A 16,828-nucleotide genomic window follows, 5' to 3' on the forward strand; every position below is an offset into this window, starting at 1 on the left:
TAAGGTTATATTCTTTATGTTCATCTTCTATTGCACAAGTAATATAGTAAGTAAAACCCAAGTAAAAAGTGGGTAATATTAGCTGAAAAAAAGGGCACACATTTTGAAACAAAAAAAAGCATCCGTGTACCATACCATTTTATCAAAGTCAATAAAATATGAATTGGGACACACTAAATATAATTTCACAAATTATTTAGGACAGATAATATGCAAATAGACACAGCCAGCCAAGGTGTTGTTGAGGTCAAAGCAAGTTAAAACAAAAAGATGGAAATGGAAGAGATTTTATCACTTTATCTTGTCATGCCTGGTTTGGACACATGCCTGGTTTAGGTACGCATGAGAAACTGACTACAACTCATTGTTTTGTTTGTGAGAAAGAGAATGTTTCTACATAGTAGTCACAATATAAATGAATGGGATATGAGTAGGCCTGATGGAATCAAAAGTTAAATGCACTTCATTCACAACGCTATACGTGTTTATTTAAAAACTATTTTGGCTTTTACTTCAGCTCAAATTGAAAATTCTGTCATCATGTAATCAATCATAAAGGGTGATTAAATGTCCGTAAAGGGCTGCAGAGATGCGGGCCATAGGTAAGGAAACAGCCTCATGCTCCCCACAAATTACAAGATATTCGGGCCGATTATGGACCGATTTCTCCCCTTCCGACAATCCTACCTAGGTAAAGTCCCAATTATTTTGATGGTTTTACAGATTATTTTAGATTTTCCAGTGGTGTGAAGTGTGTTAATGCCAATTTCACACTACAGGATTTTAAGCCCGATTTAAGCCCGATTTGCAAGTCAATGAGATCGCCGACAGGTCGGGCTGTGATCGGGGGCAAATCAGCGGGTGATCAGTGCTCGCCAATCTTTATGTGTGGACTAGTCAATGACACATCAAAGAGACTCGCTGAAGCCTCACAAAATACTAGCATGTTAAATAACTGGAATAGTTATTTCAGAATAGATCATCGTGCAAACAGCTTGCAGCACTAATTTCTTCCCGACGGCCATTTTCAAATAAACAACTCCTGTTTTGCGCATTGTTTCGTGTCATTTCCAGTTCTCGCGTGTTTTTCCGTGACAAAACGTGGTTTGGGGACCGGATAGAGTCGTTAGTTGTTGTCAGCTCGTGTAGTGTGTGACCCCCAGTTGCGAATCATTTAAAGTCGTGTAGTCTGAACTAGGCATAAGAGTGACTGAATATGCTCGGAAGAACGTGGGAGACACCCTTATCTCGGATCCCGAGGACAAACGTGTGAACGAATGGAGATTATCATGTGGAATGAAATAATACCCAACAATCAGAAAGCGAGCTAACGGAAGACTCACCTCCAGCTTGCACTGTAACATGCATGTCCATGTTCACACCGTCTCTATGACTTCATCTAAACAGTTTTCTTTTTTCCCCCCCAAATTGTCTGTTAAAAGCAGTCCATAAACTAAAAGCACCAATTTTTTACATTTTGAAAAAGATTTTAAATATCTTTTAGTTTGGCCCCAGCTTAAATGGATGGGGGAGTAGGGAGTTACAGTATTATCAAAATACTGCTCTTTTCCACAGAATAAAAATGCATTATGATGCGTAGCCAAATGCCTGGAAATATGTTTCTATTTTGCATTAACAAATGTAATAGTTTTCTAGTATTTCAAACTATATTTTCAGCATAACAATATGAAAAGTTGAAAATAAAAATGTACATAATTCATGAATTTAAGCAAGAAGAATATCTGAATGTCTCTATACATGACGTGTAGGTGCTGCACACTTAAAGGGCTTCCTGTAGTTTTCCGTAAAAATAAAAGTTTGACGGTGTAATTTTAGAAAAAGAACAAAATGAAGACAGCCGTATATATCAGTACTGTAATTTTACAGTTGTAATGTAAAATACAACTATTGGATTATTTTTCTTAAGGTGAGTTCACACTTTAACACCGAACTTGAAGATACCGAACCTAAAGGCATAGGGATATGTTCACAACCTGATTGGTCGGATTTTATTACATATATTTCGGAACTTACAGAATATCTAAAACAATGCTGTGTACTGGGCTAAATGCACTCGTTGAGTGTGCGTAGCCTACATATGATGGTATTTTGACCAGCTGAGAACTCGTGAAGAGCTTACAAAATGTGTAAAGCAGTGAACAATAAATGAAAACTTGTGCAGATTCCATGTGGGCCTAGATTAGATGCTCTTATTTACGGAAAGGCTTGAAATATTAATCAGGCCTAACATAAGCACTCATGAACAACACTGTCTAAAGCTGTGTAACGTTGCCTGGTCTGGGCGGTTTGATAAATCATTGGCAAGTATAGGGCAGAAGTAGGGAAGGAAGTGTTTTGGAAACAAAAAGGCACAGATACCTAATTTAAGATTTCTAATGACAGGATAGAAAAGCTGTGGTCTCCGTTGCTCAGCGACAGGAACCATAGCTATTTTTAGAGAAAAGAGCAGAGGAGGAAATACACCAAGAGCAAGAGAGCATGCAAACAGTGAAAAGACAAGAACACATAGTGGAAAACAGAGAGAGAAAGAAGATTCCTATCAACAGGCTTATCACAGAAAACCAGGGCAGAAAAACACATGGCTGGCTGCCTGTATCATAACATACATAAACACACACATTCATCTTTCTGTGATGACCTGCAGTGGTCAGCTGGTATTTTTGAGCAGCTTGAGCTTATGGTCAAGGTTTATTTGAATAAGATTTGCATTGGCTATTTCAAGCTCGACTCTTAAACAAATTAGCATATGTGAAAACATCCATGCTAGTCAGCACGAGCAAAAATATTCCACACAAATGTTTGTCATTCAGTTTGTGTCATTTAAAAGGTTAAAATTAATTGGATTAATATGGATTCAAATAGGTTTGTGTAAGGAACAGGCTGAAATTATATTTTTAATCACATAATTGTTCGGTTTGTCAAATCTCATTCTTGTTCTAATTCAAACATGGCAGTTTTCAGCAATAATGTCACATTCACCAGGTCTAAGACATTCTCGCATGTGTTTGTGTTACAATGCTGTGCTGTCTGAATATGAGGGGAAATGACTTTTGAGACCAAACTCTAATTTGACTTTCTAAATATATTGTTTAAAAAAAATCTATTTAAATGCAACAAGTGAATTTAGGCATCACAAAATGTTTAATGTACTGAATGGACATTTATTTTAAGATTTTCAAAAAAATTATATTTAACCGTGTCAGTATATTAATAATATAATTTTTTGATGATTTTTTGGTTTTTAAAGATTGTGAGTGTTAGATGACAGCAAATGTAATCTAAATGTAAAAACAGGAGAAACAATAAGCAAGCACAGTAAAATTTCCAAAATCAGCCAATTTAAGGTGTGTTCACACCATGTTGGAATTACCGTTATTACGAGAATCCGATTTGTAAAAAGCGCAACTGACTGCGCAAGAACTCGTAATTATAACTTGTAAAATCTGAATTTTCTGAGAGCACCAACTTGTACTAACACAAGTTAACATAAGTTAGTGTTAAGTGTTACTTAACTTGTTGGTAACACTTGACTGTGGCAGATTCATTTTGGCGTTGATAGTGTTGCCATTGAAACGCATGATTCTGAGGATGTCACACGATCCTTCATTATGCTGATCAAGAAACATTTCTTCCTATTATCAATGTTTAAAACAGCTGTGCTGCTTAATATTTTTATGGAAACAGTGCTATATTTTTTCCAGGATTCTTTGATGAATGGAAACAGCATTTATTTGAAATAGAAATCTTTAGTAATACTGTAAATGTCTTTACTGTCACTTTTGACCAGTTTCACTCATTGCTACTACTACAAGGAAAAGAGAACACAATACATTATTCAAAATGTGTTCCATAGAAAACCTAATAGCTTATGGGTTTGAAATGACATGAGGGTGAGTAAATAATGACAGAATTTTCACCTTTGGGTAAACTGTTTCTTTAAGGAAATAATTAACTTAAAAAGCACTCTCGCATTCACGTTAACTATAACTTTCTCTCTCTCTCACTTCAGCTCTCTATGATCCTCTCCGTCTCTAACACACATGCTGGAGTGACTCTTGAATTAAACATGACAGCAACAGTGGCGCTTTGCAGTCTGAATTCTAATTACATCGACTCTATTGTAGACACTGCTGCCATGTGACAGGCGCTCACACACTCTCACACACACACACACAGAAGTGGTCCATATGGGATTACACAATGGCGTCAAGACTGTAGGACACATCACTAAATTATCTGAACTTCAAAGTCCAAACACAACAATGCATACCAAAGGCAAAGTAAACACACAAATACACAGCTGCTGAAGAGCCAGTGTCTGTCTGTAAGGAGAACTTCCTGGAGGACACCAGTAAGGTTACGAGAGGGGAGGAACGGGGGAAGGGCAGAAATGGAGGAAGTGAGGATAAGGACAGAGACAGAGGTGTGGTGCATGATGGAGGAGACGGCATTCTGTCTGGTCAATAATTAAACATGGTGGACTTTCACACTCGTATCAGGACATACAGGAGAAGAGGAGGGTTTCCATCCGCCTCCTTGTGTGTTTGTAAGGCACACATCATAAAATTTGACATTTTACAGACAGATATACATTTTGCAAGCTAAAAGAATCTGCAACCAAAGGTGTGTCCTCTCATGTGGAGGGGAAATGATGTATTAAACAGTTAACATGGTAGAGGAGAATAAAAGTTGACCAAACAAAAATATGTCTGAATATATGGGTCCATTACAAATAAGATTTTTTCCTTTAAATATTCAATAAGTATACACTCCTTGTCAGAAGATTTTGCCGCTGCGCTTAGGAATATATGTGGAAAATAGAAGAAACCTAATCGAAGCGGAGAAGAACTTTGAAAGTGACTGCAGCAAGAAACGTGTTCTTTTAAAACTCTTTCGCTTCGAGTGTTTTCTTTTCTCTAACATCCAAATCACGTGAGCAGGATTTCAGTCTGTGTTTTTTTATGATTTTGGCAGTGGTGCTATTAGTGTTTTCGATGGCGGGAGAAAAATAAACAAAATTTGGTCATATTTATTTTTAAACATAAGTTATTAAACATTACACTTTTAAAAAGCAATTTCATTTAACTGCATAACCATTAAGTTGTCACTCTTATCTGCACTTTTTTGTTGTTTTTACTCTTGCCTATATTTTTGTTCATTCCTGGGTGTTCTTGCTTACTAATAAAAGTTTACCTTTTGATTATTACTGTTGCCTGTGTTGTTATTACTCTAGTAATCCTGTGTGTGATTTTAATTCCAACCTAATTTGGGTTAATTTTATTCCAGCAACATAGTGATTTTTTTAACAATAGTTGAATTAAATAAAACAGCCAAGCATGACATCTTAATTCTCATTATAAAAAAATAATAAATAATTGTGCAAAAAATGTGCATACGTTAGCCGAGCACTAACGTGAATGATAAAGTTTGTAAAACAAATCTTGCTCCATCCTTTATCATTACTCAAAGTAGTAAAAACGATCTGCATTAATTGATACAGTTTTAGGTAATAGTGAGCCTTTGGCTGATTTGCAGAAGTATTTCAGTAAGACAGGAATAACGTAAGTTAGCCGCCTAGCCGGAAACCGACACAATATAAAACACAAAACTATATGAACTATTTTGAACACCCTGTAAAAAATATATACGTAAATAATTGTATAATATGTCATACTTACAATAATTGTATTAAATACGTCATACTAACAGGCTGTGATTCAGAGGAGCAAGTTGGTCCAAATAAAGTGGGTACTGTCCCATCTTTAATGGATAAGTGCTTGGTAAATCCCATTTAGACCTCACAGAGATTTGAGAAGCATCATCAAAAGGTTGCTGTTGTATCACTGAGGTGATTTTAACGACTCTTCACATCCCAATCCTTTAGAAGTGTATGCAAAGAGAATTTGCTTTCGCAACGCAGAAAACAGCATCTTATCGCCATGTAGTACATGTACACAACATGAACCAGCTAGTTTTTGAGGGCGGTTCAAAGTAGACGTTGTTCGTGGGAATTTGTTACATTGTTACATATGAATGTTACAGAAATTACTGATGACTCATTTCGGCAGTTCAGAATTAACCATGAACTTGGCGAATGTTTTTCCATTCAAAGACATAGGAGCTGCACTTGTATGTCCGAGAGGCGTTTCAAAGATGGCCACAGAGTGAAATGACTTGTCTTAAAGGGGCTTTGGTAAAGCCCCACACACTTTCTAAAGCTGGGCAATGTCAAATTAAACCTTTAATGGTTCATTAAAACACTCCTTCTTCAAGCGATTCAGAACGAGCAGCAGAGACATAAAAGCTAATATTAAACCATGACGAAAGTCCTCTGACATGTTCTGCCTCAGGCTTTTAATAACATTAACTTTCAATAAACACACTATAAATCTGAGCACTTTCATGTTCAGATCAAAGATCTAGTTATTAGGGTAATGTTAATGTGGTTAATCGAATTTTAGTTCCGCTTTGACTTCTAACGATTATGAAAACACGATTTCTGTACCTCGTTCCTTTCCTTTACAGTGGTGTGGCTTTTCCGCTCCTCCTTCAAAGCCCACACATAACATACAAATCAGTAAAATCATGAATGTGACTTCGATAAAATGCAGTCTACTGTCTGTAGGAGGTGCTTGATAATAAAAAGAATTTTTAAAAGAACTCATGCTATTCCCCAGATCCCTTTCTGTGCGCACTGAGGAGCTAAACACAGACAAATAAAAGTCTATTCTTTGAGCTTCGTGTGCAAGCCTAAATGGTACAATACACGCAAATATATGTCAAAATGAGGGCCTTGGCGAATAGTCACGTAAACAGTTGATTATGTTTCAAGTAAACGTAAACATTTGGAAAATTAGGATGTGTATCACTGGATCTGTGCCTTAGGTCTTAAAGTGACAGCAGACAAATATACCTGCTGCTGTCTGCATCATTAATGGCAAGTATTTGTTTTGTACTTTTGCAATGTATTTCACTCTTACTGAATACAAAAAAAAAAGTTAATCAAACAACAAAAGAAAATGAGAAAAAAATAACTCAACTATAACGCTCACTGTGAAATAGACATTTAGTGCCTTGTGACCCTGCTGGTGTTTTTTTTTTAAAGTGGTGCTCCCATTGAATTGTAGTCTTCTGCAGGCCTAATTACAGTATTCTGCTGGGGTATCGAAATTGGTAATGAGAATTGTGAAATTTCACTTGCATCTAAAAAGTAGATATCATAAAAAAATATTGTATATTTTTTGAGACGACTCAACGCTGGCGATATGTTATGCCCTAAATTAATACATGATTAACTAACTGTATTTTTCTATGTACATTTCTGAAATGCACTTTCTGTAAAGCTGCTTTAACAATATGTATTGTGAAAAGCACTATACAAATAAATTTGAATTGAAATTTGAATATATTATTATATTATATTATATAAATAAATTACTCGTATAAGGTTTTGGTAATATGGCACCCTCATAATCATGATTAAAATATTGACCAAATAATTCTGTCATAATCAAGCATCCCTGCTAGTTATAAATGTTCACTGTATGGTGTATGCAGACTGGAACGTTGTATACTTGACTAATGTAATATTTAATGAACAGAGCAGTATTTAGAGTAGACATTGTCAGGCAAATTGCTATTTTATCATTTCATGTTAACAATCCAGACACTTTAAAGGCCATCATCTCTGATTCTCTGTTACATTGTGCTATACCATAATTACAGAGTAAATTTGACATCATATTAAGCAAATAACTCGAAAATGAATGAAATCAGACCATACTAAGCTACACACATACTTCTGCTTCCAAAAACATTAGATCTTTTAGTCTTTAACTAAAACCACTCATATTAATTATATGTATTATTACACGTTTACAATGGTTGAGCACAGACAGTCTGTAGATGTGTTCTTGAAGTAAATCACTCTCATTGCTCTATTCTCAGTAGGAGTGTGATCTCAAGTCACAAGCAAAACTAAAGGTCATAACATAATCATGATTATCCAACACAACAACAGGATTCAGTCAAGCCCCAGAGAATAATGAGCCGACCCGGGGCAGACAATATGCTAAGAGCATTGGTGAGATTTTAGCCCAACCCCCTCAACCACAGCTCCCCCCAAGAGAAAAGATAAGACGAATCAATCATTCTACAGTGATTTTGTTGGGGAGTACATCTGCATAAGAAATAAAAAAGTAAAAAAGTAAAAACTTGAATTTTTTTTGAGTGCAGAATCTTTTAGGGCTGAAGAATTTGGGAAAAACTTGAAAAATGTGGGTGTTCGGTTCACAATTGGATACACTTTAATAGAACCAACTCAAACCTCTTTCAGTAACGAAATATTAAAGTTTATTTTTATTTTTATCTCTGTCCACTTGGGGTCTTGTATGTCACATTACCACTGTTTTTGACCCATTCAACATGACTATAACATAATTATTGTTATGGTTTTTATTGTGATTATTATTAAGTAATACTATTGTACTGTGAAATAAAAACAATTATTTAATAAAAATAAAAGTCATGCATGTTATTGTACAACTATACAATACTAATATATACACTTTAATTTATTTCAATTAAATAAAAAAAATATTTTTGCAGGGTGGGGGGATTTCAGCGTCTCAGTCTATTTTATTTCAATCTATTGTGCAGTCTAAATTAGTGGTGCTTGCCAAGGCTAGAAGATCCTAGAAGATAATAATTAACACATATCCAACCAACCACAGCAAAAACAATTTCCTAGCAGCCAGTCATAACACCTTAACAACTACATAGCAATGCCCTAGCAGCCAGCCATAAGACCTTAGCAACTGCAAAGCAACAATCTAGTCACCACTTATAACACCTTATAACTGCATATAGCAACCATCCCAAAACATCCTAGCAACCACTACCAACAGTAACACTCTGAAAACCACAACAAACCAAAACATCCTAGCATTATGGCATTGAGTTTTGCATGGGAAACCAATTACAGTTTGTAATTGTAAAATGTATTTGAAAAAAAAGGGAAAAAAGAAAATAAAGGTTAAAAAAAAAAAGCAAAATAGTCTAACACAACCGTGACATCAAGACCTTGAAGAGCTTTTAGAGTAAGTAGCCCCCCCCCCCCCCCTCCTCTCCCCTCAGTTCTGCAGAAATAAAGACTGTGAAACCACAGAGACCAACCACAAAGAGAGAAAGAGAGTGAGATGCACATTGACAGTAAATTCCAATCAAATGACAATGACATCCCCTTGATGTTGCTATAATCGTTTCCTTCTCTAAACTCAGAACCAGGAAAAGCTTCAATAAAAGCTCTAAAACCCAACAAAACAAAGGTGTGGCATGAGCCAATCCTCAATCACTAACATCACCTGCAAACACAACAGAGAGAGAGAACAAAAGCAGCACATAACCTAACCCAACCTGGGCCTGGCCAGCTGGATGTTTCACCAAGGTGAGCCAACAACACTGTTAGTAACATGAAATCCAAAAATGTATATCAATGATCAACTTAGCATGATTCCATTATGACTTCAAATGTACCCCACAAAAATGAAGCATTTATTCATTGTGAAATGTACAAAAGTGCCCACAAATGCATTTCACACTGATGTAGTTCAAGAAAATGTGATGCATAACTTATGTCTGAGCCCTGTATGTGTATGTTCACACCAAGCCCAATAACTAGATTACTATAACGAATCTGAAACCTGCATTAGTGTCCACACCAGCTGATAATAATGTTCTATTTCTGCACACTGCGGTTATGTCGTCTGCCACTTTAAATCAACAGAATCATGCAACAACGGAAAAGAAAATAACAGAAAAATTTAAATACTGTATATAAGGTGTCTTAAACAGTGCTCAGGTTGCGAGACTTTAGCATCACAAAACTAGTCATCATAGTACACAAAGAAATATCTATACATGTCTGAAAACAATAACAGGAAAGTCAGACATTTTCTTGAAAATTATTATTTATTTATTTTCGAAGTAGCCTACTAAAGTGATGCTTATCAGAGAGAGTTTTCTGTGCAGACAATCTAATAACACAACTACTGTAGCTGTCAGACTCTCCATTAGCAGTGCCACTAAAATATTTTAAGCTAAAACAAAATTTGAAGAACAAAAATAGTAAAACTCTAATAATTGACTCTAATGTCAAACAACTGGAACCATCATTACTTTGAATACATTCTATGGATCTAAACCTAGTTTGATAAACCTAGTTGACAGCACCACTGCATAGAGGAAGTGAAACAGATCATTGGTGCTTGTTTGGTTTCCTGTTTTGAGATTGATTTTGACTGTGAATGGCAGCATGCTATGTTACAAGTCAAACAAATCTCAAGTACGGCTTTGTAAAGTTACAAATAGTTATCAGTTCTAAATACAAATCCTAACTATGGAGATATATTTCTTGAGAGTAATGAGATGGCAAAAAACAAACACAATCAAATGTCACATTTTAGCAAAATGCACATATGCCAAAATAGTTTTTGAAGGGGAGAATAAACAGGTTCCCTAATGTTTGCAGTTTCACATTCCCTTCAGTTTCACTGACAAATCGGAAAAAACTTTATTAGATCTCACTAAATCCTATACTTGACTCCAAACAGGAGTTGACTCTTTTTCCACCATAAATCACCTGACCTCCCCCGGCAAGTTTTTTACTGTTTACATTTGGTTATAAATTAAAGTCACAATGTAAGCATATACTACAGGCTGTTTTTTACATGGCACATTTTCTGTATTATTTGCAAATAGCATTTTTTTATATTGTTTTCTAGAGTTGTTTACTTTAAGTTGCCCTTCGAAATGTTTAGTGTTGCTTGAGTTCCCAAATTAGTTTCACTGTAAAGCACAGATTCTCCCTTAGGCAGTTATAACTTGTTTGGACTGATGATGTCTAGCAGGAAGTATCTCATTGTTACTGCATGTGACATGAACTCAAAATCCACAAGTTTACAAAATGTAAGTGGAACACCTTAACAGCTTTTCAAGATCCAAATACTTAGTTTATACAGTTTCCACTTGATCAGTGACCTTCTAGTACAAGAAAAAACAATAAAGTACAGCACTATGATGACACATTCTGAATGATGCAGTGGTAAAGAATATAGTGAACCTTTGACCAGGTCATAAACACCCAACAACTGTCTTACAAAACATCCTTAAAGCCTTTTTTTTTGAACATTTGAGTGTGGATTTGCACAGATTTCATAGTTGTCATTTTCAAGTCATTAAGAACATAAAAACCTATTTAATAAACACTTTCTTAAATGTGAAAAACTCTTCTTAAATGATTATTTCACTCAAAATGGAAAGTTCTGACATTATTTACTAACCCTCACGTGGTGCCAAAACCTATGTGACTTTTTTTCTTTAGTGGAACACAGAAGAGGATATTAGCAGAATAAAAATAAATGGTGACTGAGGGGTTCCTAAAACAATCCTTGTGTGCCCCACAGAATAAAGCATGTGATACAGGTTTTCAATGAAATGAGGGTGAGTAAATTTATTTTTGGGTGAACTATCATTTTAAGCCTCTTCTTTAAGACACAATTTAAGACACAATTTATTGCATACATGTCTAGTGAGTGAAGTCTAGATATTATGCTAAATATGATAACAAATTTACCTTTTTTCCTGATGATCCAGTCTTCGAGAGGCAGGATCGCCCCAGGGAAAGATAGCCCCCAATGACCTCTATCTCTTCTGCAGCAGGGTAACGCTTTTTAATTAGGGTGCCCAGATGGGCATAAGGGGCTTGTGGCGTGCTCGGAGATTCAGTGACAACCTCTGGGGTCTCAGAAGGGCCAGGCTGAGCCTCGGGCCTCCGTTTTGGAACAACTGTAAATGTATTCCCTTTGCGCCTCTGCAGTGCAGGGCTCATGACGGACGGCATGGGCTCCACGACTATGTCATCGATGTTCGTAATAGGCAGTGTATCGATTAGAGGCTCCTCTGGGGGTGAGGCTGATTTGACAGGTGAGCCTATTGAGGGTGGAGAAGATGGGGTTGGGGAGGTGGGTGTGGCAGGTGGGGTATGTTGCGGAGACACTGTGTTGGCTTCTATGGTCACCTTTTCTGTAAGCTTTGGTCCGAGGGGTGTGAAAGAAGTAGGCAAGGGGGTTGGCACAGCGGGCTCTGAAACTGCCACACCCACTAGGGGTCGTGGGGATGGGGGGGAAAGGACAGGGCTGGATGGGGCAGTGCTGCCAGGTGATGAGATGGCCGCACGACTCTTGGGAATGACGGTGAAGGAATTGCGAGACTGAAGACGCAGGTTGGCGAGCGCACGGGCCTGTAGATCACCGGCCGGAAGGAGAGAAAGATCAGGGCGAGGGGACGGCCGGATCTCGAAGCTGGGCGATAAGGGGGGTGACGTGGGGCTAAGAGTGCAGTCGGCACGGGCACGGTGGCTCTCCGGAGAGCATGGCACCTTGGCTTTGGAGGCCCCATCTGTGCTGTCCCAGTCCCGTTCTCTAACAGGCTTGGATGGGGACATCTCAGCGTCCTCCTTGGGATGCACAGTGACACTTCGTCCCCCACTCCCCTCAAAACGTCTACGTGTAGAAGACACTAACTGAGGGGACCCGGAAACAGGCGTACTGCTCCCTGAGTCACAAGGAGAGGCGAGATGATTGATTACGGTAGACTGTGCGTTTTGGAAGACTTTGCTGTGTGGAGAGCCAGCTTCCGGAGACACTGGACATTTTGGCACCACATCTGGCTTGGGTCTGGAGCTTGGCCTGACAGGACTATGGTCCAAGTCCAGGAGGTTTTCTGTGCTGCGCGACTTGGGCTGCAACCTGCCATAATTCCTGTCAAATTTCTGTAGCATGCGACTCACCCTCCCTTGGCCCTCCAGCGGAGAGGAAGCGGGTCGTCCCAGCGTGCTAAGGTTTTCCTCGCTTTTACTAAGCGCAGTATCATAAATGACCACTTCCTTCGCGCGTATCTCCGTAACAGGACTACCTCTCTGATCTAAAAGGTCATTGAGAGAGCTATATCCGCTCACCGTGCCGTTCTGCTGCAGTTTCGACGAGTGCTTCAAACTACATCCTTCCGGAAAGTACTCAGGGTCGGATTCAATGATGATGATATTCTCAGCGCGTATAGTCCGTATCCCGGGAACGCTGCCATATAACTCGAGGATGTGCTGAACGGGACGCGCGGCGTTCTCTTGGCTCTGACGCTTCTTGCGTTCTTTCTCCAGTTTAATGAATGGGTTTTCTTGCAGCGGACCCAAGCTCTCTTGCAGCACCAGGCTCTCTTGCGCTCCGTTGTCTATTTCTGTTCTCTCCTCCGAGTCGTAAGGATCTGCGGATGGCCAGTGCTCTTTTGTTTTCACCGGTGACAGATCCGGGCTTTTAGTCGCGCGCTTGGCAGCAGTAATTGTATAGTTCCTGCTAGAATGTGCGCTGGTAATATCATCCTTGTTTTTGCTGGCCGTTCCCTCTCCGTTAAGTCGAGATGCGACGGACTCGGCACCTGCTCCGGTCCCGCCGCCCTTCGCCTTCCTCCGCTCAAGGATCTCGCGTTTCCAGGCCGGCATCCTCGGGCTCTCCTGCCCTGGCTCTTGGCGAAGAACGCGAAGATCCCCGCCCGACATTATGGGAGAAATGGGGTTTATGGGGAAACGTATGAAACAGAATAATCTCTCGCTGTACCTGCAGCTCTTCTTCTTATTCGTCCTCGTACATCATTGCAGCCGCAACAATGTATCCTGCATGATGATGATGTGCCAGTCTACCGACACGACCCCGCCCTCGGAGAGTGACGTCACCCTTTCGTCTCAGGGTGGACACCTCATTTGGTCATTTTGACTTGAGGCACACCTTTTGTTTTAACATATGCCCCGCCCACTTACCCTCTATACTATTGTAAATATGAAGGCGAGCTCTGTCAGTCAAACACAGCGAGACACACCCATTTCATAGCTTTAACCCTTTCAGTATTTCCGAATTTGAATGAACAATACGAACGATAATGTAAGTGAAAAAATGCTACAACTAAACTACAAAGAATTATTGGCCTATATGCTACTGTTTTCCGAAGAAATGTAATAAGCAATTAGCCTACATTTTTAAATATTGATAAAAATGTACTTATTGAAAAATAAAAATAAAACTCTTTATTAATAATACTATTTTGGATCAAAAACTGTATTTGGTTAATTAAATCTAATATATATCTTTTTTTCTTTTCTTTTTTTTTCAACAATTTCCTGTGATGACGTGTTACAACTGGTGTTCTCGTCATAATCCAGTTTTAAGATTAATTAAATGGAACATAAATAAAGATTATAGCAAGACATTATAAGTACAGCACGTGAAGTTATTTATAGACTACTTCATCCAAATATATAACTGTAGCCTATTCACCTACGCTCTGAATTTAGATGACCTCAAAATAATTGGACAGGAAAACATGTTCGTTTAAGATATGGGTGTGCAACCTTTAATACAATTGTTTCCATTTACAGCCACACCGGCTTGCAATAAGTACTGCATGTCCAGTGTGGCAATTCATTGTTTAAAAATGCCAAAACATATGTTCAAGGAAATTATTTTATGCTATCACAAACCGAGTGCAAAGTCCAAAAAAAACAAAAAAAACATTGCTGACAGGAAAGAAATAGAAATGCTTTCTGTTTCTCTATATCACTCAAATGGAAAATTACATCTAATGCAAACAACACTACTGTTATTTCTACAGTTTAATTAGACAAATGAGAAATTGTGAAGTGTTAATTAAAGCTACAGTGCCATCTAGTGATTATTATATGACTTACATTTTAACGCAAGATAACCAACCCAAATCAAACAATAAAAAAAATAACAACTTGTTCAGGTCACTTCATAGCTAAACTTTTTAGGTCACTTCAAGGCATGGTCACAAACCAAGGAAGAAGATCAAGAGAACAGTGAGTGTTTGAATGTTGATGGTTTATTTACAATTGTACAAAAAACAATAAAAGGTAATAACACAGATAAAGCAACATTGACAGTATTCAGAGAAAATCCAGACCAAATCTCTCATAGCACTTAAGGACAATAATAATAATCAAAAAAATTGCACATTACTTTAAGCATCGTTTGAAATGCCATGTTTACATGCTTGAGACAGAAATTCAGTTGAATACATAAAATAAAATAAAAAGTCACGATGATTTTGCAACGATTTATTCCTCCTGGTTTAAATGACACCAGCAGGAGTCCATTTCATTCAGATAAGTCCCTTGGCATGTGTGCAGACCGCAGTCCTTTAATTGACACGACAAGCGCGAATCATGAGCAGCTGCAGAAGGATGAAAAGCGGGGAAACAATGAGCCCGAACCACAAATCATGTGTCTGGTCCTGTTCAGCCAGTTTCTGGCACAGCAGCACCTCACACACCAGCTTGAGGCTGAGCACGGTCAGCACCCACAGCAAGCGCAGCACTGCCAAACGCTTCTCTCCTTCTTGATAGAGGCGGATGGATACAATGGCTGTGAAGTAGGTGCTGAGGCCATCAGCAGCGAACAAGGGTGAGAAGACAAGCCACCAGCTCATCTCAAGAGTCTGCTTGTCCAAGTCCATGTGCAGGGCCACCAGCACGCTGAAGACCAGCAGCGCGCCCAAGTGGAGGAACAGCTCGAATGTGGCAAAGCCCAGCCATTGCACCAGCTCTCGCAAAGAGAACAGCATTATTAATGGGGCACCACTGAGCGTTGTTTACTCGGGAGACTAAGGTCAAACACTAGCCTAAGAAACTGGAAGTGAAGAGACACATTCAAATAGGTTAATGGATATTCAAGTCTATGAAAAATCCTCCAATGAAGACTGTTTCACTATTTTGGCAGCATCATGCTCCTTCTGAGATGGACCATGTCCACCTTCTGATTCATTTGACAGCTCTATCAAAACCTGAAAAAATGGGGGAAAAGACTTCATTATCAAAATACAACTATTAACAAAAATGCAACTAAAATTCAACTTTCTAATTGTATGGAAAACACTGATACCATGAAACACAGATGGAGTCAAAAAGCTATTCTACTGTATAAAATCATAGTGAATTATTATTATATTAGCCTACAATGGTATTTGCATGATATGCAACCATGCCCAAAAACATGGTTGACTACTGTGACTAACGTTACATGAATAACATTTAAATCAATACAGGCTTCAACAAGGATTATTTAACTATCCTTAACATCAAAGCTTCCGTATTATAAATATACATTATAATCTAGGTTAACACTCTGCAGATAAACATGTTATTAGTAAATTAACGTCCATAATTTTGAAGAATTTAATCTGTAAGTATAAACAAGCGAGCTGTCAGTTAGCATATGATGACGAGTACTAAATGCGCCAATGATATTGATTTTACCTTACATATATCACTCGCAGTGATGGTTGAAGGCAAACAAATAATGATAACCTACATTTTTAAATGATCGTTATTGAACGGATGGGTTGACAGCAGTGGATATGCAGCTGTAATGAACCAAGCTAGCTGAGATGAGCTATTTACCTTCTAATAGGAGCCCGGGGAAATATCGTGAGATTTCACATACGAACCACAAAAAATATCGCGAGACCCTTGAAACTGGATACTTTCTACGGAGGCCGAGAGGCAAGACTAATGAAATCACAGAAAAAAGGGTAGGCGCCAGAATGACAACTAGCATGAAACAGACTGGTAATACAACGGGCGTGGCTTATAGGCCCAGTCTCTTCAGCACTCACTATATGAATACATTTTCTTATTTTAACTCTGTATATTTTATTTTAATGACTGAATGGTTTCTTAGAAGTC

General features: G+C 38.2%; 2 protein-coding genes across 4 annotated transcripts in view; both read right to left on the minus strand.

Annotated features, from left to right (window-relative positions):
* The window catches only part of tprn (taperin), a 36,274-nt gene extending 22,466 nt beyond the window's left edge, over positions 1–13,808 (minus strand). Inside the window, exon 1 of the mRNA XM_082171423.1 lies at positions 11,654–13,808. Coding sequence (XP_082027549.1) covers positions 11,654–13,630 — 1,977 coding nt within the window. The 5' untranslated portion in view covers positions 13,631–13,808. The remainder of the gene's footprint in view (positions 1–11,653) is intronic.
* Positions 13,809–14,948: 1,140 nt separating this feature from the next.
* On the minus strand, positions 14,949–16,636 carry tmem203 (transmembrane protein 203). Of its 3 annotated transcripts, none has more exons than XM_082171540.1 (2): positions 16,544–16,636; positions 14,949–15,927 (listed from the first exon to the last, which is right to left on the minus strand). In XM_082171540.1, the coding sequence occupies exon 2, from the start codon at positions 15,706–15,708 to the stop codon at positions 15,286–15,288; it is 423 nt and encodes a 140-aa protein (XP_082027666.1). In that variant the 5' UTR covers positions 15,709–15,927; positions 16,544–16,636; the 3' UTR covers positions 14,949–15,285. The 3 variants fall into 3 exon arrangements, with proteins under 3 accessions (XP_082027666.1, XP_082027664.1, XP_082027665.1); XM_082171538.1 differs by having other exon boundaries at positions 16,455–16,600; XM_082171539.1 differs by lacking the exon at positions 16,544–16,636 and adding an exon at positions 16,400–16,535.
* Between the last annotated feature and the right edge of the window lie 192 nt (positions 16,637–16,828).

The sequence above is a fragment of the Leuciscus leuciscus genome (genome assembly GCF_965113295.1).
Source record: "Leuciscus leuciscus genome assembly, chromosome: 5".
Lineage (NCBI taxonomy): Eukaryota > Metazoa > Chordata > Actinopteri > Cypriniformes > Leuciscidae > Leuciscus > Leuciscus leuciscus.

Coding starts and splice junctions, on each gene's coding strand:
- tmem203 (XM_082171540.1), bottom strand. CDS start 15,708: ATGCTGTTCTCTTTGCGAGAGCTGGTGCAATGGCTGGGCTTTGCCACA.